The sequence below is a fragment of the Cavia porcellus genome, unplaced genomic scaffold, assembly GCF_034190915.1.
Source record: "Cavia porcellus strain 051 isolate PalLab524CR breed Dunkin Hartley unplaced genomic scaffold, mCavPor4.1 scaffold_29, whole genome shotgun sequence".
NCBI classification, from domain to species: Eukaryota; Metazoa; Chordata; class Mammalia; order Rodentia; family Caviidae; genus Cavia; species Cavia porcellus.
The window spans coordinates 8,053,265-8,077,529 of NW_026947512.1; the positions used below are offsets into that span (position 1 = coordinate 8,053,265).

General features: G+C 33.3%; 1 protein-coding gene across 6 annotated transcripts in view; it reads right to left on the bottom strand.

Annotated features, from left to right (window-relative positions):
- Positions 1–24,265, bottom strand: part of Rasal2 (RAS protein activator like 2) — a 305,910-nt gene that overhangs the window by 200,743 nt on the left and 80,902 nt on the right. The window contains exon 1 of one of the 6 annotated variants that reach the window (XM_013157962.2): positions 4,353–6,330. The exons of 3 other annotated variants lie outside the window; for them this stretch is intronic. In XM_013157962.2, coding sequence (XP_013013416.2) covers positions 4,353–4,947 — 595 coding nt within the window. In that variant the 5' untranslated portion in view covers positions 4,948–6,330. Of the gene's footprint in view, positions 1–4,352; positions 6,331–24,265 lie in introns of those variants that run through there. 2 more of the 6 variants (XM_063239664.1, XM_063239662.1) reach the window with 2 other exon arrangements.

Below are 24,265 nucleotides of genomic sequence, written 5' to 3' on the forward strand. Positions count from 1 at the left end.
AGGTAATAGGGGGACAACTGTACTCAGAAATCATTACAGGCATTGTAAATATTTTCTAGCAGAAACCTCACAATATATAATGAGATACAAGATGATTCACAATCCAAGGAAATAATCAGCAATGTAGTCTAAATAAGTAAGACAACAGCAATAAAAGATTTCTATCAGTGGAAATTACAAAGAAAAAACTATAAACAACAGAAATCTCCAATATTTCAACATAACCACATTAGAAAATCCAACATCTTTTGTCATATTATTACTGGTTAGTAGACAGGCAATCACATCAAATACTCTTAAGTGAAAAAAGACAACTTAAGATGTATTTTCCACTCATTGGAACTATACTAAAAATATGCATTAGGGAAAAAATACACATTTAAAGTCATAGTCTATTCTGTAAATCACCCATCTTTGTAAACTAAATTCTCTTTGAAAATTTGAGCACTGATGTGACAAAACTTTTTTTGTAGCTAAGTCCTTTTTCTCATTTATGCTAATAAAGTGCATTAATGATTCTATATATGTTTTTATTTTTTATTTTTGAAATAAGGTCTTATTATGAAGTCCAGATTAACCTTAAACACCAGGTCCTCTTGCCTCAAGCCCCAGTGCTAGGATTACAGCTTTGTGGCATCATGCCCAGTTTACTTTGTAATTGCTGAGACCCTTGTTCCCTGGAATTATAGACTGAGTGCTCTGCAAAGTTCAGATGTTATAGCATTTGGGAGGATCACCATGAGTTAGAGGTCAGCAGGGGCTACATACTGAATTTAAGGCTGATCTAAACTGCATGACAAGATCCTAACTCGGGGGGAAAGAAAGTTTATGAGGTATCTTCCCTAACCCTCAATGTGACTGTATTTTGAAATAGGGCCTTTAAGAAAGTAATTATAATTAAATCAGGTCATAAGGGTGGGGCCCTATTATCTTTGTAAGGAGAGAGAGAGACCAGGGGCACCTACACACAGAGAAAATGCCAAGGAAAGAGATAGCAGGAGGTTTTGGGAGAAACCAATCCTGCCAGTTGACACCTTCATGTTGAAATTTAGCCTCCAGAACTGTAAGAAAATAACTTTCTGTTGTTTAAGTAACCTGTCTATGGTATTTTTTTAATGGCAAGCCTATAGACTAATAATTGTATCAATACATTGACTAATCTTAAATATAGAATTATATGTAATTAACCAAACAAGCTCACTACCTAAATTTTTAAAACTTACTTATTAACTTCAAAATTGTTTATGCAACAGGCAATGTAGATATTATAAGGCATAAAATATTCACAGCTTAGATATAACAGACTAGGTGATAAAATGCTAGAAGGACATATGTTATGCATGTAGCAATGCAGTAACCTTGGAGAGAAATGACAAGAAGGGAATGTATTTATTTGTACTGTATAGAGACATCTCACTTAAAACACAAATAGATTGAATTATAGAGGAGATTTGAAGCACTATATAAATTCTTATGACTCTATTTTTCTACTATTTATTACACATATTATCTTATAAATTTGAGAGTACTTCACTTGAGTTTTCCCTGATATGGTTATTAATTTCCTAAGATAAATGAAGATACACTAATCATCTAAGAAAATAATATGCCCTATTACCAGAACCTAGCAATGTCTCAAATACTCAAAAGTATTGTTCAGTTGATGTGTAAAATTTCTTTCAATAACATCTGCTTATGAAAACATTAAGATTTGATACAAATATTAAAAAAAGAAAACTACCTAAAAATGTTTAATCTTCTAATACCCAAAAACATAACTTGGGACAAAATTTTATTATGATATTATAAAGTATACATCATAACCAGAAATGAGAACTGCATAAAATATATTTAACTTCCTTTTATATACTATATATGTATAAAATAACTTTTATTTTTAAAGCTTTCATTCCTCTCTACCTACAGAGGAAAAATAATTCAGAAATGAGACTGTCTCCATAATCTTCTACTTTCCAAGTGTTATACAAATTAGAAAGTTTATAATTTTATAGCATCAAGTTTATAATTTTATAGCTTCTTCTAACTTTCAAATAGCAAGGGAGCAGCAACTATGAAGGCTATATGGTACTAACTTAATATACAATAATCTGCTTACTATTTTATTATATGCTTCAGTTGTTCCCCCTATCACAAAGAGGTACTTGAATACTTAGACATGGAGGATTATATTTTGGCTATCACTGGTTCTATTCTTTTGTTATTGTATTATTTGATCCATATATTATATTAGACGAAGAAATATGTTTTGTAAATTGGGATGGTTGACTACAGAACAGCAATGAAGACAATGAGCGTCTCTCTCTTCAAGTAGTTACACACCACCATCTGATATATTTCATTGCTGTAATCATGTGAGTAATTGTGTTCAGTAACAATACAAGAAATTATTACCGGCTTATGCACACATTGAAAACAAGTATGAATTAGTAAAATTTCAGACTATAAAACTACAATTTACTGACTTGCAGAAATGATGACAAATATTAACAACCATGTATCACTTTTTCCTACTTTAAAAAGTATACTGATAAATACATTTTCTAAGTGGAAACAGTATTTAATATATATTGATTAACTGCTGTGTGCCACTATTAACATTATTTTCAATGTTTTTAATACATACTATCTTATGTAATGTTGCTCACATCTTATTCATATTAAAGGAAGAACATAACAAACACTAGTGGGCTTCAAATTCAAAAATACATTGAGTGTTCTTAAAGGACAGTTGTGTTCTAATAATTCACAACTTGTCATAATACTGTAATAGCATAATAGCTGCCATAATGCTGTAACTTTTCTAATAAGAATATACTGGTGATAAATACCGGTTGCTTAATTACTGCAACTGAGATTCCTTATAATACCACTGTCAATTTAAACTACACATGCTTCCACATATCTAATTCTTTTAAGACTGAACAAACTAGAAGAAAGTAGTAAATACAGAACATTTAAGATCATCACATGTTAAAAGCAGGTATACATTTTCACAGCATGGTACACATAGATGATCAACAACAGTTTGCTACGGTTACTAAAAACAAAAGTGAACTATAGTATTTACAAGTAAAATTTTGTAAAGTGTAGCTTCTTTTATCAAATGCACATGTTACCACTGAGAGGCACTTGTTCTAAAAATCTATTTTAAATTCTTACTTTCCTTTGATCTTCCACTATTTTGATCACTTTACTTTTATCTAGCAAGTATATAAACATCCTAGCACCCAAGGAGATAGACCTAATACTGTTGGATGGAATATTAATAGAAGCATACCAAGGAAGATTTGCTTCTTGGTAATTTTCTATTTGTCAATGGTAGAAAGAATATATATATACTTAATAGTATCATTAAAACTTAAAAGGCAGAGGAGTATCTGAAGAAGACAAGATTTAGAAGAAATACTGAATTTTGGCACACATTTACTAAGAAAGTTAAGTTTTCATTGAAATGTTATTTTTGGTATTTTTTAATTGTATTTTAAAAGAAAGTATATTCCAATAACAAAATTCTTTAATAATCCTCACAATTTTAGAAATGGTTTAAATCTCTACTGATATCTATGTGGATGATAGATATAATAAAGGTTCTAATGTTAAGGTTCTCGAAAACAACAATGTAGGCCTCAAGCCAAAACTGAAATAGTTCCTAAGACATAGCCAGCTATTTTCAAGGCAATCAGATGACAAAAATTAAGAGATTCTTTCTTGGCTTTAACAATTCTATAATCAACATAAAGTATTTTAAAATTTAAATAAGCTCTCAATGTGATTTTAAAAATCTAATGATCTTGTTATCTGAAATGAATCAAATACAAATTTCTATTTTACCATATTTTACCATATAAATGAGTATTTAATATTTGATTCCTTGGTTTCTATCCTCAAAGTGTACATTTTTATGATATAAACAAAACTCCAAGGTACTAAGAGTTATCAGTGTATAAATTATATAGTTCTCCTTAGTAACATTAATTTAAAAATATTTTTATGAAAAGATGATACCAGAAATTAGGCTTTTTAATCCCCAATTATCATAAGGAAATTATTTATTTCTCTAAATTGCAAAAGTATATCAGTGGAGACAAATGAAGGTTAAAATATTCTTACAGTCTCCCTAGATAGATCAAGAATATTATAAAAATTCCTTAAATTAACCAAATCCTCTATTATTGTCACTCATTGAAAGAAGGTCCTGATCCTTTTATAAATGTTGTGCTATTTTTATAACTCACAAATAAAATGGTTTAGCTGCTTATTAAAAAACAATTAAAACTGCAACAGTAACTAAGTTGGAGTCACCCTTTTTCCCCTTCATTATCACAATATACCTTCTCTTACTGGTTCATTGGTTGATTCTCTTTTCAGACTCAGCATCCTGGAGAAGCCATTGGAAACAGTAGAGAAAATGCTACGGATGAAATATCCCTGTTGTTCAGACTCCACTGATTCCACCGAAGTCAGCCATGGTCTAACAGATCTAACACTGCAGTGGGGTTCTGGATCTGAAATAGATCTAGTGAATGGAGCCCGAAGCGACTGGTTGTGGAGGTTCAGCTTCTGTTTTGACGTTGCAAGGACCTCATTTCCAGAGAAAGAAGCATTATCATGGACCATCTCTGGCAGCATTTTTTGTTGTAGTTCACCCAGGTCTCCTTTATTATTTTGCAACCTCTCCTCTTTGACCCCTTTCCACCTAAAGCCAGGATGTTTTTGCCATCGATAAGCACTCAGTGACTTTCCTGGATTAGAAAGAGCATATTCATTTTTCTTCCTCTTGCTTTTCACTGGCCCACACCATTGATAAATCTTTAAAGGTGTTCCTATCTCTGTATTTGCATAAGTAGGCTCTGAAAAAGATCTTCGATAGGCTGGAGAACAAGTAGATGTTTGTTTTTTAAAGATGTTCATCTTCCATGACTCCATTTTTAAGTAACTTCTCTAAATTTAAGTTTCCTCTCCTCTGCAGTCTTTGCAGTCGAACCACACTTGTCCGGGTAGTCCAAAACATTCAACTGCTTAAGCAGCTTTCTTTGTGTGGCTTTGAACCACAGCAGATGTTGCTGCTTAAGAGCTGGTGTCACGTTATTACCCCACTTTCCCAGACCTTCAAAATTTCAACAGCACCTAAAACCTCTTGCCTGAAGCAAATTATCTTTGGAGTAGAAAGAAAGTATTCCAAAAGATCATCTCATTTTATGTAGAAGTTAGCATTTCTATAGTAGGTTTTCAGGAAATAATTTTTTAAAAATAAGAAGTGAAATATAAGTTTCAAAAATACCCACAAATACCTTTATGAATCAACAGTAACTAGACGTTCACCATGCAAATGATAGTGGGTTAAAAACAGATTGTGAAAGTAAAAGTACTCAAGCTAACATCTACACTTTCCAGAAGAAGAAAACTTGCCTAAAAGCCTACTCTGAGTGACAGGTCCTCAGAAGAAGTTTCAAAAGTCTGTATTTTAGGCTGGGGATATAGGTTAGCAGCTTAACAGTGCTTGGTGGGCAAGCGTGAGGTCGTGAGTTTGATTCTGAGTACAAAAAAAAAAAAAAAAAAAAAAAAAAATCTTCAGTTCAGAAGCTTAATTTCAAGCAAATCAATGCTATTTACACGACAACTACTTTTGAATACTGGTTTTTTAAGTAATGGTAAAGCCACACACCGTTTTATTCAATCTGGCATTCCAAAAGGAGAGAAGAAAGCCAAAATCTAAAGCCATTTTAATGTAAACATACAAAAGAGAATTTTTAAAGAATAAATCACAGAAAAAAGTAAAGACAGGATATTGTCTATGAACTACAGTGAAGCAAACAAAAAATCAAACCTGAGGACTCCTGTATGCTAGGCAATGTCTTATTGCTGCGCTTATACTACAAGCTCCTTAAAAAGGAAAATCCTGTGGCAAGCTCTTGTGGCAGTGGGAACACAGGAAGAAGCTACTTAAATAATTTCTAGAAGGGGAAAGTCTACTATGCAAATCTAATTGGAATAAGTGGCTGGAAAAATAATCCTATCTGTTTAACCAAAGAAACTCCTTACAATTTCTAAAAAAGAGCTGACTACTTAAAACTTTGTTAAAGCAAGTAGCTTATATTGAACGAAAATCACGAGTGCCAAGTTTTCGACTAGTTGTAATTTTTTTAACTGTCTGCTCATAGACTTCTGAAAATTGGGGTTTCATATGGAAAGCCTGACCAACTTCAGACCACCAAAAAAAGGAGATATAATAGGGCAATCAAAGTCACTTTGTCACTTATATAAAAATGATTTCATCAGGCAAACTAAAAACTATCCATTTATTTTTAGAATGTGTACAATGAAAAACATTTCTCACTACTAAATCTTTCCTTTACTATGGTAAAAATAATAAAGAAATTTAATGTCTATTTCCTTAAACATTTTAAAATATTCTCTATCCATTATCACAAAGCACTAACTTCATTTGGTTTTGTTTATATACTCTCTATATTTACAGATCTGTATATTAAAGAATATTGAATTATTTCATTTTCTCACAAACATGATATAACAAGTTTGAGGATCTCAAAATTTTGCATTATTTAAAAAAAATACCTAGAAAGGTAAATTTACACAAAGAAACAATAAGCATCATGTTCTAGCCTCTATCATCCACAACAATTAATGTGATAGAAAATAGACTTAAATGTAAAACATAACACTGTAAACTTTTTTAAAAACATGAGAAAATGTCTTGTGATTTGAAGTCAGGCAAAGAAGGCAGGCACAGAAAGCATTAACAGTGACAGAAAATAATACGATTTCATAAATTTAAAAAGTTTTCAACAGAATATGGCCTTAACAGAATCAAAGCACACCATAAAAGCTGAAAATATTCACAACCCAAACATCTCAAATAAGAATATATAAATATATTTATATAAGGATATACAAATGTATTCAAATGAGAATATATAAAGAACCATGATAACTCCGAAAATGTACTAGTGAAAAAAAGAACATTTTTTAAAAAAATAGGTAAATGAATAAATTCCTCACAAAGAAGTTATTAATGGTCAAAAAGCATTTTTCATATTTAGCTTAATCCACAATTAAGAAAATGCAAACACTAAAGCCATAATGAATCTTACACTTAGTAGAATGGCTAATATTAAAAGGGCTGATAAAAAAAGATGTCAGTGAGCGTGTAAAACAACTAAAACTCTCAAAGTGTTAACAGAAGCATAAAAAGGTAAGGGACACATATGATTTTTTTTTTAAGTTAAGCATATGTCTACTCTATGATCTAGCACTTCCACTTATAGGCATTTATTCAATGGAAATTTTAAAGTGTGTCTGTGCTTGTGTGTCTGTCTGTGTGTGTGTACCTGAATGTTCATAGCAGATTTATTTTAACAACCATGAACTGGCAACAATTCAAAATGTTTATCAGAATAAAATGGATAAATTGTGATATATTTACACAATGGAATACTTCTTAGCTGTTAAAAATAATGGAGGACAAAGAAACAATATGCATGAATCTCAAAGATAATAAGCCATCAAAATTGGACACAAAAGAAACTATGATTCCACTTATATGGAATTCTAAAAACTAATCCATAATGAGAAACTAATTTATAATGGGGGAAAACAACGAAACAAAAAGTCAAAAAAGTTGTTCTTCTTGGTAGAGAGCAATCTTAACCAGAAAAGAGAACCAGAAAACTCTCTGAGGTGACAGAAAATTCCTGGGTCTTGACAGGGATGTAGGCTAGGTGAATGTCTGTATTTGCAAAACTCATTCTACTGTTTCCTTAAGATTTATGCATTTCACCATAATTAAATTTTACCTTACAAACCATAAGTGATACTGAATTCTAGTTAGTAGATTTGCTTATCCATTGTCACAGATTTGCAATTCTGAAACCACTTTGTGTGTGCTGTGGTCTTGATGAAAGAAGTAAATTCACTGAAGGGAACGAGTAAATGAAAGAATGAACTAGTTGTTATGGTTTGTGTCTGAATGCCCCCTCTACAGCCTCAGACAATCAGGGAGGGAGACTTCTAAACTTTATGAATGATTCATGGTCCAATGCTGGGATTATGTGTGTGAGTACTACACCCAAGTGAGTGTGGCCTATATACAATATAAGGGACAGAAAGAGTCTTCTTGGCACCTTCTTCCCTGTTTGTTTGTTTGTTTTTTTTTTTACTTCTGGTATCTGCTGCAGCCATGAACTGTTGCCCTCTGCCACATTGCCTTGGGGCTAGCCAAGTATGGACTGAAACCTCCAAACTGTGAGCTAAATAAACCTTACCTTTCTTCATTTTGGGTGCTATTTTGTCTCACCAACAACAGAAAAATAACTAACAAACCAATGGAAAACAAAAGAAAGAAATACTGTAACTGAATACCTCTACTGAAATAAACTGACATGAATTTCCTGATATGAGGAACTACTGTGTGTTATTCCTACAAAAATAAAAAAAAAAACCCACATAACCTACATCTAATCATAAACAACATCAGACAACCCAAATTAAATAGTGTTCTACAAAACTCCTGGTTTCACAAATATGAAGATCAGGAAAAATAAAGAGTATAGAACTGTTTCAGTTTAAAAGCAAATAACAGAGATGACTAAAAACAATTCTTTTTTGCTGTTGTTTAGGTGCAAGGGATCAGACTAAGAGTCTTGCACATATTTAAGTGCTCTACTACCGAGTAGACATCCTCTTCCCACTGTGCATAATTTTATAAGTATACTGAACTGGGGGGGGGGGGACAAGCTATAAAAGACATTATTGGGAAAAACTGACAAAATTTAAACAGAAGTTATGGATTAGATAACAAAATCATTTCAATGTTATAAATACTCATCTTAGGAATTTTACTATGATTATTATGTAGGAAAATGCTCTCATTTTATAAACTATACACAAAAGTATTAAGGAATTAAAATATTCAAAGATTTAAATTTCTTAAAATTAGAAACAATAACACTAGAACCACTGAAGTACCTTAGTTGAGAATCCTACCATAAAAACCAGTTGCTGATTGGAGTGCAGTAGTAACTGTTATTTTCACATTTTCTTAAAAGTGAGTTACAATATTTAAAGTATAGCTTTAAAAATCATTCTGACTGTAAGTCAAAATAATTTAATACTCTGAATATTTAAGTATTTAACTTTTGTAACTTTCAAATGATTCAGGGAAAAACTATATAGAGAAAGTATGACAAGAAAGCAAATGGGGCAGGAATGTGCACAACTTTTGAATCTATATAAAGGACATACAGAAGTTTCTTGTAAATTTTCCATAGGTTTGAAATTATATTAAAACAAAACATACAATCTTTTAAAAGTTCACAACTACTTCCTTTGAATCTATGTAACAGATATTTTAGTATTAATACTGTAATTTTCCTAGATAACTTTGAGTAGCATAACAAAAAGATCTAGCTTCGTGGGTTTTATGAGAGAAGTTGATGAAGATCACACCATAGCTTAGTGGAAAACCAAATTAAGGCTACAATTCTAAGAAACATTGCACAGGGAGAAACTACATTGAATCCTGAAATCAAACTGTAAAATTCAGAGACTTGATAGTAGGTGAGAAAATATTCTTATATACCAAAAAGGCAAAGTTAATGGTAAGAATAATTATAGCAGCTTCTAATTTCATCAACTCGATTCTCTTGAAAAACTACCACAATTTTTCTTACCATAAGCTTCCCTATTTAATTGAAACTAGGACACATTAAGGAACAGACAAAGAATCAAGTGAAAGCAGAAAGCAGAAAGAATTAGTTTGAGGAAGTAATAGATTATATATATATAAATAGTCAAAGAAATAAAGAAGACTCCTCTCTCACAGTTGGGTAAAGTTTAACTTGACAAATGTTCAAAATTATTTTCTACCACCATAAAAACATAGTATCACTTTTATTTGTCACTTTTCCAAGCTTCATGTTTTAGCTGAATTCAGTAAGTTGGCACACAACGATTTCTGAATTTTCCCAGATATATATACAATAAACTTATAAATTTTAAAGAAATTATTCAAAACATTCATAATTTCTTAAAATTAGAAACAATATGGCCGGAGATTTAGCCCAGTGGCATAAGCATCTGCCTGACAAATGCAAGATTGTAAGTTTGATCCCCAGTACCAAAAAAAGAAACAAACAAAAAGAAAAAGAAAAAATACACTAGGACCACTGAATTACATTAGTTGAGAACTCTACTATAAGAGCTATTTGCTGATTGGAGAGTCAGAACACCACTGTCTCTGCCACTTGCAGCCGTAACTACTACTTTCACATTTTCTTAATAGTGAGCTGCACTATATAAAACACAGCTTTAAAAATCATTGTGACTGTAAGTCAAAACAACACTTTAATATTCTAAATAAACATCAGTGCTTAATTTCACAGAGTCATACTGAAATTGTTACTGCGTATGTAGATGTATCAGACACTATTAGGACTAAAAGTACAAAAAAGAACAGAACAGACACTATATCTCCTTGGAACTTCCATCATCAGTAAAAGAAGGGGTACCAGTACCAAAAAGGGGTAAATACAGGTTGCAATGAAAGCATGTAGCAGGAAGATTCCTATGGTAGCTAAAGAATAAAGGAACCAATATTTTTTCACTTATAATCAATTCTGATATAATGTGACATGCGCTCCAAAAATCATTATAATATGCAAAACTGATGCATACAAAACCATAGAGCTTACAGAGAAAATGCAGTAAGAAAAACCCCAACAATGAAAAGTTAACAAGGGAATAAAAACTGTAGTATCATTTTATATGTCTAATGATTGAGAATCACATAAATATGAAATAATATGGCCATGTTATTTTGAAAACAAAACCTGAAGTTTTTTTGAAACACATATCAAGAGAATTGCAGCTTTTGAGTTTTAGTGAAGTGGTAAATGAAGCGTTATGGGACACTGGAATGACAGCTGTTAATACCATACATGAGTAGATGGATGTGGCTCCTAACACGTGGAGAGTGGAGGTAGTTGACAGCTGTTTCAGATGTATTCATTTTGAATATTCTTTGAATTGATTCAGTTGAATACAGTTTTCGGCTTCTTATAAACAAAGGGCATGTAAGTCAACACAAAACTCATGCAATACTCAAATTATTCCTGTATCATTTGTGTAGTAAATCCTCATTTTCAAAACAAGCATTTCAGCACACCTGAATATATTTTTAGCTGTGTGCTAAAAATCAGGAAAAATCAAAATAAGCCAGCCTATCATTTCCAGGCACTACAGATGCAGAAGAGACGTGGCTGCTCTGTTTATCAAATTCAGCTCTTTATTTAAAATTTCTTTACATTTTTCTTTTCTTCCTCATGTCTTAATTAGAACACTAAAAAAACAAAGGATCAAACCCATAATGTCAACACAATGGACTAAATCTCAAAATACAAAGCAACAAATCACCTTCCAGACAGTGCTTCTCACCTTGTAGTGTTTAGCTACATCACCAGAAGATCTTACTAAAATGTAATTTCAGTCTTCTATGTGTGATTTAGAGTCTGGGAATCTGCATTGGTAAGCAACTACCTATGCCACTGGTCTACAGACCAAACTGTAAACAGCAAGCTGTAAATAGATTTTACACTAAAAGGACTAAAAGAGTTCTCAAAACTCTTATATGATTTCATTAGGTTCACAAAAGTAGAAAATTATATTGAGATTTATGGACAAAGTGAGAATATATACATTAAATATTCCAAGAGACTATATACATCACATACAGATCTATGCAATACTCATGATAGTGTGGTAAGAATCAGAGATATATTTCAAAAGGCTGTAGGTGATTTAAAAAAAAAAGAATCAGAGATATAATAATCCTACCCAAATCTCTTTCTTGGAGACAGCAAACACAATTAAAAGCCCAGCAATCATCTGTACTTGTATTTTCTCTCAATGCACGCACACACAACAGTATTTTTTAATGGAAGGAAAGGAGTTACATGCTGATGAACATCAACAGAAAATCAACTGAATTGATCATATAGACATCTATACAAAAAGAAATACATATGTACCTATACATGTTACAAAGACACACAAACCTAGAAATCATCTTAGACTTTGCAATTTTAATTTCAATATTAAAAATTTTAATTTTTAATAAGGGAAAAATTAAATAGCTAAATTTATATGGAAAGAGGTTCAAAACATAAAACAAATGAGTAACATACAGTACACAGAGTAGAAAATGGCCCCATTTTTGTTAAAGATGATCATTAATATTTGAGCATGTACCTGACAGAATAGTATACATGAAGAGACAAGTTATCATTTTAGAGTTAAGAGAAACTGTAGAGTTTCTTTTTGGAGTTGTGAAAAATTTTTGTTTTTTATATTAGTGATTTCCATAACATGAAATTTTCTAATGAACAGTTTTTACTCCTTTGAAATCAGAAAACTTTAATAAATATGTAACGTTTACACATAATAAAAATAAAAGCCTTAACCCTAATCTGTAGAATCTGAAATAGACAACAGAAAATTGGACAAATCATCATTCATCAACCTTAATCAAGGTTTTCATATTGTAAATATTTCAATAAGGCCAGAGAAAAAGGACCTGTGCATCACTACCTGGGTAACAGCATAAAAGTCAAAAAACCCCTTTTTCCAAACTGCAGTTTGCACAAAACAGCTGAGAAATTCTGGCTTCAGTATTATAGCTGTGACAGTAAGTCTATATTTCTAGTGTTATTTAAATTTCTTTTTTAAAATGTAAAATAGGTTGTGAGTTTCTCATTACAATGTCTTATAGGTTTATTTCAAGGATGGAAATCAAGTACAGGCAAATCAAGTACAGGAAATCAAGTACAGAAAAGGCAAAACAAGATAAGTTTACAAATAGTCTGCCATTACATCCTATCTTTTAACATGCCTCTTCTATACAGACACTTTTATTCTACATATCCCATATGATCTTTTGTATGAGAAGATATGAGATATGCTACAATTAACAGAGAGTTCTAGACTTCCATTACTAGAGTAAGACAGCATATACTTAGTTCAATTTTTAAAAGGTTTAAAAAATAAGAATCATTTTCTATTATAAGAAGATATCTTTCAAAAATACAAAGTCTTTGTTTATACAAAGCGAGGCAATTAACATTAAACATCCCCTTCCCATCTCCTATCAATGGAGCACATCTGTTTCCCAATGAAACACTTCCTGTAGCAAAAACTATCTCCTCTTTAAATATTAGAACTGAAAGGCACACCTGACACGTACACTACCTCCTCTCACTTAAGCAATACAGAGATCTGGAAGGACAAAATAATTTTTTTAAAGACAAATGTTGGAATCAATGTTTAAATAAGTGACACTTTTAAATAAAAATAATACAAATATTCTTTATTTCCTTTTAGGACCTTTCTTCCTTCTCCACTAAATGTTGGGGATTTTCAAATCTGAGTCCTTGATGCCTCTGTCCATATTCTTATCATAATACATAATCATTCTCAATTACCACACCTAATTTATATTTCCAGTTCAAACCTTGTCTCCTTTGACAATATGTGTATGTATTCAATTTAGTATTCTGTGGCTATCACTAATTTGAATGTATAAATCCAACTTATGATCTTCTTCTTTCTTATTCTAGTGTTCCTATCCTAATAAATGATACTACACGCATTCATTTGTATAAGCACTAAATGTTAAGTCATTCCTTTCTTTCATCACTCAATAACCAACACACATCTCACTGATCTCCCTTCCTATGTATTCATCTATATACTTCTCACCAACTTCCTAAATCAATCTACCATCATCTTCCACTAGGTTACAACAGACTCCTACATTCATCTATTTCCATCTACCGTAGCTGAGTATAAACCAATTTTCCTGTTTTAATCAGAATTTCTAAAATATGAATATAACTGCACCTCATTTAAAAATTTTCAATAGCTTTTGATTCTTCCTATGATTAAGACCAAATTCCCTAATAAACAGTATCTTGGTTTCTATCTTAATCTTTCAGGCTCCCTCTTAATCCTTTAGTCATCCTATTTGTCACTGTCCTTACCATAGGCTTTTGTTCTCTGTACCTGGAAAGTATGGGATCTTCCTCCCTTCATTATCAGGCTTCAGATTGCAGCTCTAGTATTATTTTTGGATGGAAGTCTTTCCTGTTCTATTATAGGATTACTAGCCCCCTGCATCTCTCTATCACAGATGCAGTTATAATTGTAAATTTTCTTGTAAGACTATTGGTCAATGCCTATTTTACCCAGTAGATTCTCCATAGTGTCCACAGCTCTTGGCAAATCATGTAAGCAAACAATAAATATTATGTTGCATTAATTAATCAAAAGTGAAGATCTAATGAATTACCTAATTTCAGATAAGTAGTTACAAAAGGTCAGAGAGCACATATTTGAGTATAACATCAAGATTACATCGGAAATTGATCACAAGGGGAGGGAAGAGAAGTAGTCAAATACATAGCAGTGAGATATTTTCCCTGCACTAAGTGTTTTTTCTGCCCTTTTTAAAATTTTTATTTTGATAAGTGCATGCTTGCAGTGCAAAATAGTTACATTCCTTCTGGGGAGTTGATATATGTACAAAACTTTTTTTTTTTTTAAACTGAGAATCAAACTCAGGACCTTGCGCTTGCCAGGCAGGTACTGTGCCACTGAGCTGTATCTTTGGCCCCTAATTCTTTTTTCATCCCCTTCCTTTCCTGCCATCTCTTGGCATTTTTCTGTTTTATAAAACTATTTCCATTTTTTAAAGCATATGAGATATAATTAAAGGAGGGAAAAATAATGTGTAATAGGAAGAGGTAAGGCTTAAATTATGAAAGCAAAAATTTTTCCATCACAGAAATAGCTATTTCATTGTAACTTTATGGTGGTGAGGAGGAGACACTGGATGTGATGACTTAGGAAGGCAGCATTTTTCTGAGGTTGAGAGGTGTGATGAAAAATCAATCATGGTAACAACAATTGCTCAACGCAGTGAATATATACTAAAAGCCATTGGACTTTAAACAGGTGAATGATAGATCTATGAATAAGATAAAAAAATTACGTAAATAAAAAGGTTTAAACTGAAAAAAAAAGTCCACCTAATAAATACACAAGCTATTATGTGGTTTTTCAGGTCTTTTTTTAAAACTACAATTGTTAACATTACAGTCACAAATTAGACAAAACTTTAAAGAAGTTTAAAGAAACAAAAAGGTATCTATGACTCTCAAGTTTTACACTAATTTAATAAATATACACTTAGAAAACAAATAATATTTTAGTAACCTAAAATAAAGGTTAGCATTTTAACTAAAATCTAAAGACAGAAAAAAATATAAATAATGTACATGAATAAAGTACAAAGTCAATGAATTGAAAATAATAACAAATATGATATTCAGTTATGTCAATAATCACTTTACACATCAATTGCAAACACATCAATTACAAGACAGGTACTGTTAGAGTGGCTCAAGAAACAAAAATAAACTGTACATTATCTATAAGTATCCTTGCCCCCTTTTAAGTGCTAGGTATGCTAGGCAACCACTCTACCACTGAGATACATCCCTAACCCAAGAAATGTATTTTAAATATAAAGACACATACAGAAAGACATGACATACGAACACCAAAAGAGAGTTGGTATAGTAGTTTTAGACACAGTAGACTTATAGGGAAAACCTTATCAACAATAAAGGGGGACATTATAATATACAAAGATGCAGGAGACAGTCTTCTAACAAGACAATCCTTAATGTGTATAATCCTAACAACAAAACATCCCTAGGCTCCCATGCACTGCGGCAATGAACCTGGGTTACTACTGTCCCCTCGGCTTTGTTCTCATTCCTGTACTGATGTTTTGGGCATCAATATGTATAGAGCCAATTCTCAGTTACTTGGGCTTTTCCACCTTTCTCTTCACTATCTCCTTTTCTTTCTCCTTTTGACAAATGATGTAAACTCTATAGTAGAGTTTCAAGGAAAAATAGATGATTTCACTCTTATAGCTGGATATTTCATCATTCCTTTATCAGAAATGAACAGATCCAGAAAGTAAAATATCAGTGGGAACAGCTGAACTCAACAATACCAGTAGTCACCTACATAAAATTGACACCTATTATAATATTTCATCTAATTACATTCTTCCTATGGTCACATGGAATGGTGATCAAGGTAACTTAAGATTCTGAACAATAAAATACAAATTTAAAGGAACAGAAATCTGTGTCTGCTCTCAGAACTCACTGGAAATAAACTAGAAATCAGGAAACAAGCATAGCTGGAAATGCCCAAAAACCTGGACATTAAGCAACGTATGTCTAGATAACATGCAAATCAAAGAAGAAATCTTAAGAGAAATTCTAAAATATTGTGAACTAAATAAAAAATGAAAATACAATTTATTTATGGGACAGGATAAACTACTTACAGGAAAATTTGTACCGAGTACATATCTTAGTAAAGAAGGTCTAAAATTAGAAAATTAGAAAGTCTAAACTTTGACTTCAGGACACTACAAAAAGCAGAGTAAGTACAAAATAAACAGATGAAATTATAAAAATTACAGCAGAAATCAATTTTTAAATAGGCAAAAAAAAAAAAACCCTGAAATGATTCTTCACTAAATAGATACATTGAAGTTTTAGGACCTTTTGTTTTAAATATCTAAAGAGTAAGTTCCACAGCTAAAGTGAAGTTTGAAAACATCTGGACTAGAGCAATAGCAAAGGTACCATAATAAGAAGTTAGCCACCTACAAATTCTTGGCCCAGATAGTTAACATGTCCCATATGCTACCTGCCTGGAAGCAAGATAACCTTACTAGGTTGTTAATCTGCGACTAAGTTACTATGTACACTGCTATGTCTTTTAGTGGACATCTGCACTCCTTTCTCATAGGCATTCAGTATTCCTAGGCAAGTAATTACTGGTCAGAGACTACCCATATTGAACTTCAGTGGATATAACCATTTTTCCAAGGTGTCTTTACCTAGTTGGGAATACACGTAGTTAAATGATCTTGAAGACAGACTGTTTAATATTTTCAAACATTAGGAAAAGTACATACAGCCTCTATCAAAAAATCACCTCAATGTGTAGTGATTATGTCTAATGAATAAGCACACTCAAAGACTTCAGTGTTATAACAAGGAGTTAAATCAAAGTCTAAACCAGACATGCCACAGTCAGCTTGAGTTGAGGCACAAGATGAAGCAAATAAGGCTACTTCTGAAAGAGGTCTGGCTCTAGAAGAGCCAAGACAATCTGAGTAAGGTGAGTAAGTACAATCTAGTAGTAAGGTGACTGCTTAAATTGTTCTATTCAGAAAAGGGTCAGAAAGGCTTCTAAAGCATTTGGTTCCTGGAAATACAGGATTACCTGATTATCCTTATTCATAGCACTGAAATCCCTTAATCAAAGAGCCTTTAATAAGAGTACTAACATTAATCAACTAAAAAAGGAGGGGGCTTTATTTATATTTTTACATTTGTTTGAAAATACTGCTGACCCCTGAACAACACAGCAGTCAGGAGCATCAAATGCCATGCAACAACAACAACAAAAGAAACTGCACGATAAATTAAATTTATATACTGCAAGTGACAAAGTATTGAGAAGCAGGTTTAAGTCCTTAGTGTTCTAGTAATAAGAAGTAAGGATGCCAACAGCTTGTTTCTTTTTAACAAGATTGCTAATGTTGAGAATAAAAAGTACCCTGACTGGGGGCTGGGGATTTAGCTCAGCGGCATAAGCACCTGCCTTGCAAGCAGGCGGTCGTGAGTTCAATCCCTGGTACCGATAAAAACAAAAAAGACCAAAAAAAAAAAAAAAAAAAAAAAGAGAAAAAAAAGTACCCTGACTAAAGCACTCAGAAAAAGAGCCAATTGGAAAAAGTTCTTTAAGATCTGGTAAGGTCTATTAAGTCACATAAACTTCAATTTCTCCAAACTTTTTTTTAAATAATGTCATAATGATATTAAAGGTATTTTATGTAACTAGCTTCATTACATGCTTCCTATAGAGCAGACAGTATTTTCAACTACTAATTCTAATAATCTCTTTTCCTTTTTAAATGAAGAACACATGGCAGGTCCTAGTTATATTCAAGGAATTAATGTGGAATCCTTTACACTTTGCTCTGATTATGAAGTATCATTGTATTCATTTTTCTGGAAAAAAAGCACATAATAAACTGCAACTCAAAATGGCAAATGATTCAACTTTAAAAGCATACTACAGACTATTTGAAAACACAAAACAATTTTATAGATTGCTTTTACTCTTTCTGTACAGAACATAAGACAGATATATTCAAATATCAAAGTCAAGGTGTCTCCAAATTCAATATTCTGCTTTGTATTTTATATAAAACTCCAGCGGTATGATCTGATAACATGCAAGGGATTTCAACTCTTTTGCATTTATTTAAATATGTTCTGGTCCATTTTAGAGAATGACCCATATATTGCTGAGAAGAATGTGTATTCTGATGTTGTTGGATAGAACACTCTGTATATGTCTATCAAGTCCATTTGTTCACATGTGTGATTCAGTTCTGTTATTTCTTCGCTGATTTTCTGTCTGGTTGATCTGTCCCTTGGTGTCAATGGTGTGTTAAGGTCTCCTGTTACAATTGTGTTACTGATAATTTGATTTTTCATTTGTTAATACTTGTTTTATATAACTGGGTGCTCTGGAATTTGGTGCATATATATTTAAGATAGTTATCTCTTCCTCTTGAAGTTTTCCCCTAACGAGTATGTAGTGACCTTCTTTGTCTCTTCTGATCATTATTGGTTTAAAGTTCACATTGTCTGCAAACAGATGGGTACACCTGCTTTTTTTGGGGGTTCCTGTTGCGTGAAGTATTGTTTTCCATCCTTTGACTTTCAGTCTGTCAGTATCCTTCTGGGTTAGATGGGTTTCTTGTAGATAGCATATGGTTGTATTTTGTTTCTTGATACATTCTGCCAGTCTGTTTCTTTTAATTGGTGCATTGAGACCATTTACATTAATGGTTATAACTATTATATGTTGGTTTATTGTTGATATGTTATCTTTCTGCTGTTTTCTGTTCTGTTTAATTATCTGCTTTGCTTACTGGTTTTTTCCTAAGTGTATCTAAACCGTCTTTCAATATTTTTTGCAGGGTTGGCTTAGTGATCATGAAGTTCGTCAGCTGTTCTTTGTCATGGAAGTATCTTATTTCACCATTTTGAAGGATAGTTTTGCAGGGTACATGCAGGTTGGAAATCATTTTCCTTTAGGATCTGGAAAACTTCACTCCATGTTCTTCTTGATTTTATTGTTTGTGCTGAGAAGTCTGCTGTGATTCTGATAGGTTTTCGTTTATAAGTGATCTGTCTTCTCTCTGACAGCTTTTAATAATCTATTCTTGTGTTGGATTTCTGGGATGGTGATTATTATATGTCTGGGTGTAGTTTTATTTTGTTTATGACTATTAGGAGTTCTATATGCTTCACTGAACCTGATGTTGGTTTCCGATCTCATGCTTAGGAAATTTTCAGCTATTACTTCTCTAAATATCCTCTTGACGTCCTTCTTTTTCATTAATCCCTATTAATCTTATGTTATTTTTCTTTGCGTCATCTTGCAGTTGTTGAATTATTTCCTGATTCTTTGTTATTTTTAAAAGATCTTTCTTTTCCTGTTCACGAGCTGCAATCTTGTCTTAAAGGTCTGAAATCCTATCTTCACTTTCATTGAGGCGGCTTTTACAGCTTTCAGTGGAATTTTTGATTTCCTGTATATCTCCATGCATCTGCTTTTATATATTGTTTGTTTCTTATATTGCTCATCTAGGGATTCTTTTTGTTTAATTCCTCCAATTTTTTTTTATAGAATTTTTTTTTTTTTGTCTTTTTTGTTTTTATCGGTACCAGGGATCGAACTCACGACTGCCTGCTTTCAATGCAGGTGCTTATGCCGCTGCGCTAAATCCCCGGCCCCTAATTCCTCCAATTTTTAAACTGTGTTTTCTTTAGATATATTCAGCATCTCTTTCATTTATCATTTCTTCTTTTACCTGGGAGATTATTTCTAGTTTGAATTCCTTTAAAGCTTCCTGGAGTTGCTTGTTTACTTCAGTTGCTATTATGTCTGATATGTGAGGTGTATGGCATATATTTTCTTCTATATACATCGCTCCTAAGGTTTCTTGGGATGGGCTGGAGATTTGAGATTGTAATTTGGTCTTTCGTTTTGTCATTTTCCTATATTTCTGTGTTTCAGGTGTTTCAAGTGTTATTCCAAAGCTTCCTCAGGGTCTGTTGGAAATCCACTTCTATGCCCTCAGCTCCTGGGACTCTGGCACCCAGTTTCCCGAGGCCGCTGGGCCTCTGGGACCGGTGGCGCTCGCCTACTTGGTTAGAACTCTACAGTCCTCCAAGCACAGCCAGGAAACAGGAGGCAGATGCAGGCACCCCAGACCAGCCTAGCTGTTCCAGTGCACCTGGAAGGCACGAGGATCCCAAACAAGCTGGGCTCGGGGGGAAAGTGCGCAGGGCACTTACCCCAGGACACTCGGCTTCTGGAACTGGTGGCACTCGCCTGCTTGCTTAGAACTCCACAGTCCTCCAAGCACACGGGGAGGTGGATGCAGGCATCCCAGACCCGCCTAGCTGTTCCAGTGCTTACATTTCTTTATGTCATAGTACTATTCCTTTCTGTATACCCATTTTATTTTATTTTGAAAAGAATAAAACCAAATAAGGTTAAAAAAAATGGAGTCATTCAAAACAAAAGGATGGACATAGTACATGATTTCAAAATACAATACAAGGTAATTTACAATGGTTACCATGATGTCTCTTGTTATCTTCAATAGAATTGCCCATATCATCAGGTACAATAAAATTGAACATAGTAGTACAGAACAAAATCAATAAAAACAAAACATTGGAGACATTATAAGACTTCAAAAGAAGGTAATAGTCAAACCAGAATGGGTATCCTAGTGAATCTTATTGTCTTCAGAGTAGTGGCCTATACTCTCAGACTTGACACTGTCAAATATAACAGATTCAAATAAAATCAGACAAGACAAGACAGTGATTGAACAACAGATTCAAATAAAATCAGTCAAAACAAGACAATTAAAGCAATACAGGGTTTCAGATTAAGTTAATAGGAAATTAAAAATGGTTACCGCAGTATATCCTCCTACCTTTGGAATAGCTGTTTATGCCTTCTAGTACAAGTAGACAAATTGGAACAGAATATAACCTAACTAAACAGCGATGAAAACAAGTTTCAAATCATGATACAAGATTAACAATGTCCTCTGCCTTTCCTTTTTAGATAATTCCTCCCCTTTCACTTTCATAGAGTACAATGTACATTTTGTATCCCACTAACTCCTTTAGTTTTTAGACTAGGGAGGCAACCCGCTATTTTCCTAAGTGGTTCTGAATCTTTTTACCCCTGAGCTTGGTCTCAAGTTTTATCTATTTACCTACAAGAGCCTCAAGGTTTTCCTTCCTTATAGCTGACTAGTTCTCAACTGCACCAAAGTGTCATGTCTTCCCAACCAATCTGCAGCTGATAGGTGAGCTACCCTCACTTTCTTCTAGTTCCCTGTTACATAAAGCATTATTTTCTCATCTTTGATTTTCAGTCCATAAATCAGGTTAATTATATTTCTTATATACATCTGGATGGACCCTATTTGCTAATCTACTCTGCTTGTGTTTCTTTTTATCAACAGTGAATCAAGGCTATCCATGTTAGCAATTATGGCCAATCTTCTCTGCTTCATCTTTGCCATGCTATTTTCTGCTGTTGGTTGTCTATATTTTCCCTTCATTCCACTGTCTGCTCCATTCAGTGAGCCCCCTCTGTCACTCTTTCTGAAACCATGGTCTTTTTTTCTCTCTCTAGAATGTCCTTCAATATGTTTTGTAGGGTTGGATTGGTGGTCACGAACTTCCTCAGTTCTTCTTTGTCATGGAAGCATCTTGTTTCTCCATTGATTTTGAGAGAGTTTTTCAGGGTACATCAATCTGGGTTGGAGGTTATTTTCTTTCAGGGCTTAGAATACTTTGCTCCAAGCTCTTCTTGATTTGATAGTTTGTGTCGAGAAGTCTGTCATAATTTTGATGGGTTTTCCTTTATAGATGATTTGTTTCTTTTCTCTGACTGCTTTTAATATTCTGTTCTTGTGATGAATTTCTGGGATCTTGATTATTATATATCTGGGTATAGATCTGTTTTGGTTGTAGCGGGCTGAAGTTCTGTATGCCTCATTTATCTGGATATCATTTTCTTTTCCTATGGTTGGGAAGTTTTCCTTATTTCTGTGAATAGCCTTTGTAGTTCCTTTGTGTTAGCCCTGTTTCTTCACTCACGTGTTTATTCTTAAATTACTGATCCTCTTGTCATCTTCTAGCCTTTGTATTGTTACTTCCTGGTTCCTTGTTATTTTTTGAGAGATCTTTCCTTTCATCATCACACATTGCAAACCTATCTTCAGGTTTTGTTAATCTATCTTTATTTTCTTTCAAGCAGTTTTGCCAGCTTTCAAGAGAGTTTTTTAATTTCCTGGTAATCTCTTTGAATCTGTTTTGTGTATTATAGGTTTTTTTTTTAATATTCTTCATCAAAGGTTTCTCTCTTTTTTCTATGCTCCTCTATTCTTCTGTGTCTTGAGAGGTGCTTAGTATTTTTTATTATTTTTCTTATATCTTCCTTTACTTAGTATTTGAGTTTTTTAATAACGTCACAAAGATATTTCTTTGTCAGATACTGCTTTTTCAGAAACTGCAGGTGTGCAATCCCCAATCTCTCTTGTGTTTTCCTCTCCTGGGCCAGTACTGTTTGGGTTGGAGGCTAGAGACTTCCTTTTGTTTCTTCCTCTTGTCATGTTTCTGGTTCCTTCCAGACAAATGGATACTGATGGTCCCTGGAACTTCCTATATTGGCTACAATTACTCTGAAGCATGCTGGCTAGGGATTGCTGCCTGCCCCGGTCTGTTGGTGACCACTGAAATACAAGCATGGGTGGAGCAGGCTGTCCTCTCCCTTCTGAGCTGGTCAACACCACTGGGAGGCCTCACCACATTGGCATGTGCTATTCAGATAGGGCCAGTTAGGGATAGCTTCAGAGAGACATCGTCCTTGGCTACTGGATCATGCACAGGGGCAGGACTACATTTCATACACAGTGTGACCAGCTCCAGTGAAAGTACATCTGACTCCAGCCTTCTGTCCACATTTTTCTTTTCTTTTTCTTTCTTTCTTTTCCCCCTTTAGTTTCTTCCTGGGTCAAAAGGATCCATCTCCTTCCATCTGGTCTTCTCCAGGATGCTTTATTCCATCATCTGAACTGTCTCTCTCAGAAAGGTTCTTTACTTTGAAGATCCACCATCTTCCCAGCTTCTCCCCATTTTTTTTTTTTATTCATCTGTTTTGAGGCATACAGACAGACCACTTCTAAGGTTTAGCTATTATGAACTGTGGTCCCATACACATGGTTATGCATGTATCACTGTAAAATGATGTCTTTAACTCTTAGGAAGATACCTAGAAGAGGAAAAGCTGGGTAGAACGCAATTCCTAGTTTCTGTATTTAGGGAATTTCCACACTGATTTCTATAATAACTGTACTATTTCATATTCCCACCAATGTGAAACAACCCTCACCCCTCCCCACAGACTTGCCAGCATTTGTTACTGGTTGATCTCTGGAGCCATGTTTCTGGAGTAAGGTAGACTCTCAATGTTGTTTTAAATTGCATTTCTTTAATGGTCACAGATGTTGAACATTTTTTAAAATGTATTTATTGGCCATCTATACTATTTCTGAGAAGTTTCTATTCATTTCAGTTGGCCATTTTCTGATTAGTTCTTTTATTGGGGGGTGTAACTTTTCGAGTTTTTTTGTATTTTCTAGATATTAGTCTTGTGTCTGGGGAATAAGATGATAAGAATTTTTTCCCATTCTGTAAGTTCTCTTCATTCTGTTGGGTTTTTTCTTGGCTGTGCAGAAACTTTTAATTTGATATGATTCCATCTGTTGATTCTTGATGTTATTTCTTGTGTAACTGGAGTTCTGGTATACTGACCCCAAGTATTTATGAGATCTAGAATTCTTTTTAGACTTTAGTGCTGAGGTAGTAGTTTTATATATTTAACATGATATGAGATCCAAAAATTTAAGTTAAGTCTTTTGAATTGTACTCATAGTATAAAGGAACAGTATGAAAATATACATGAT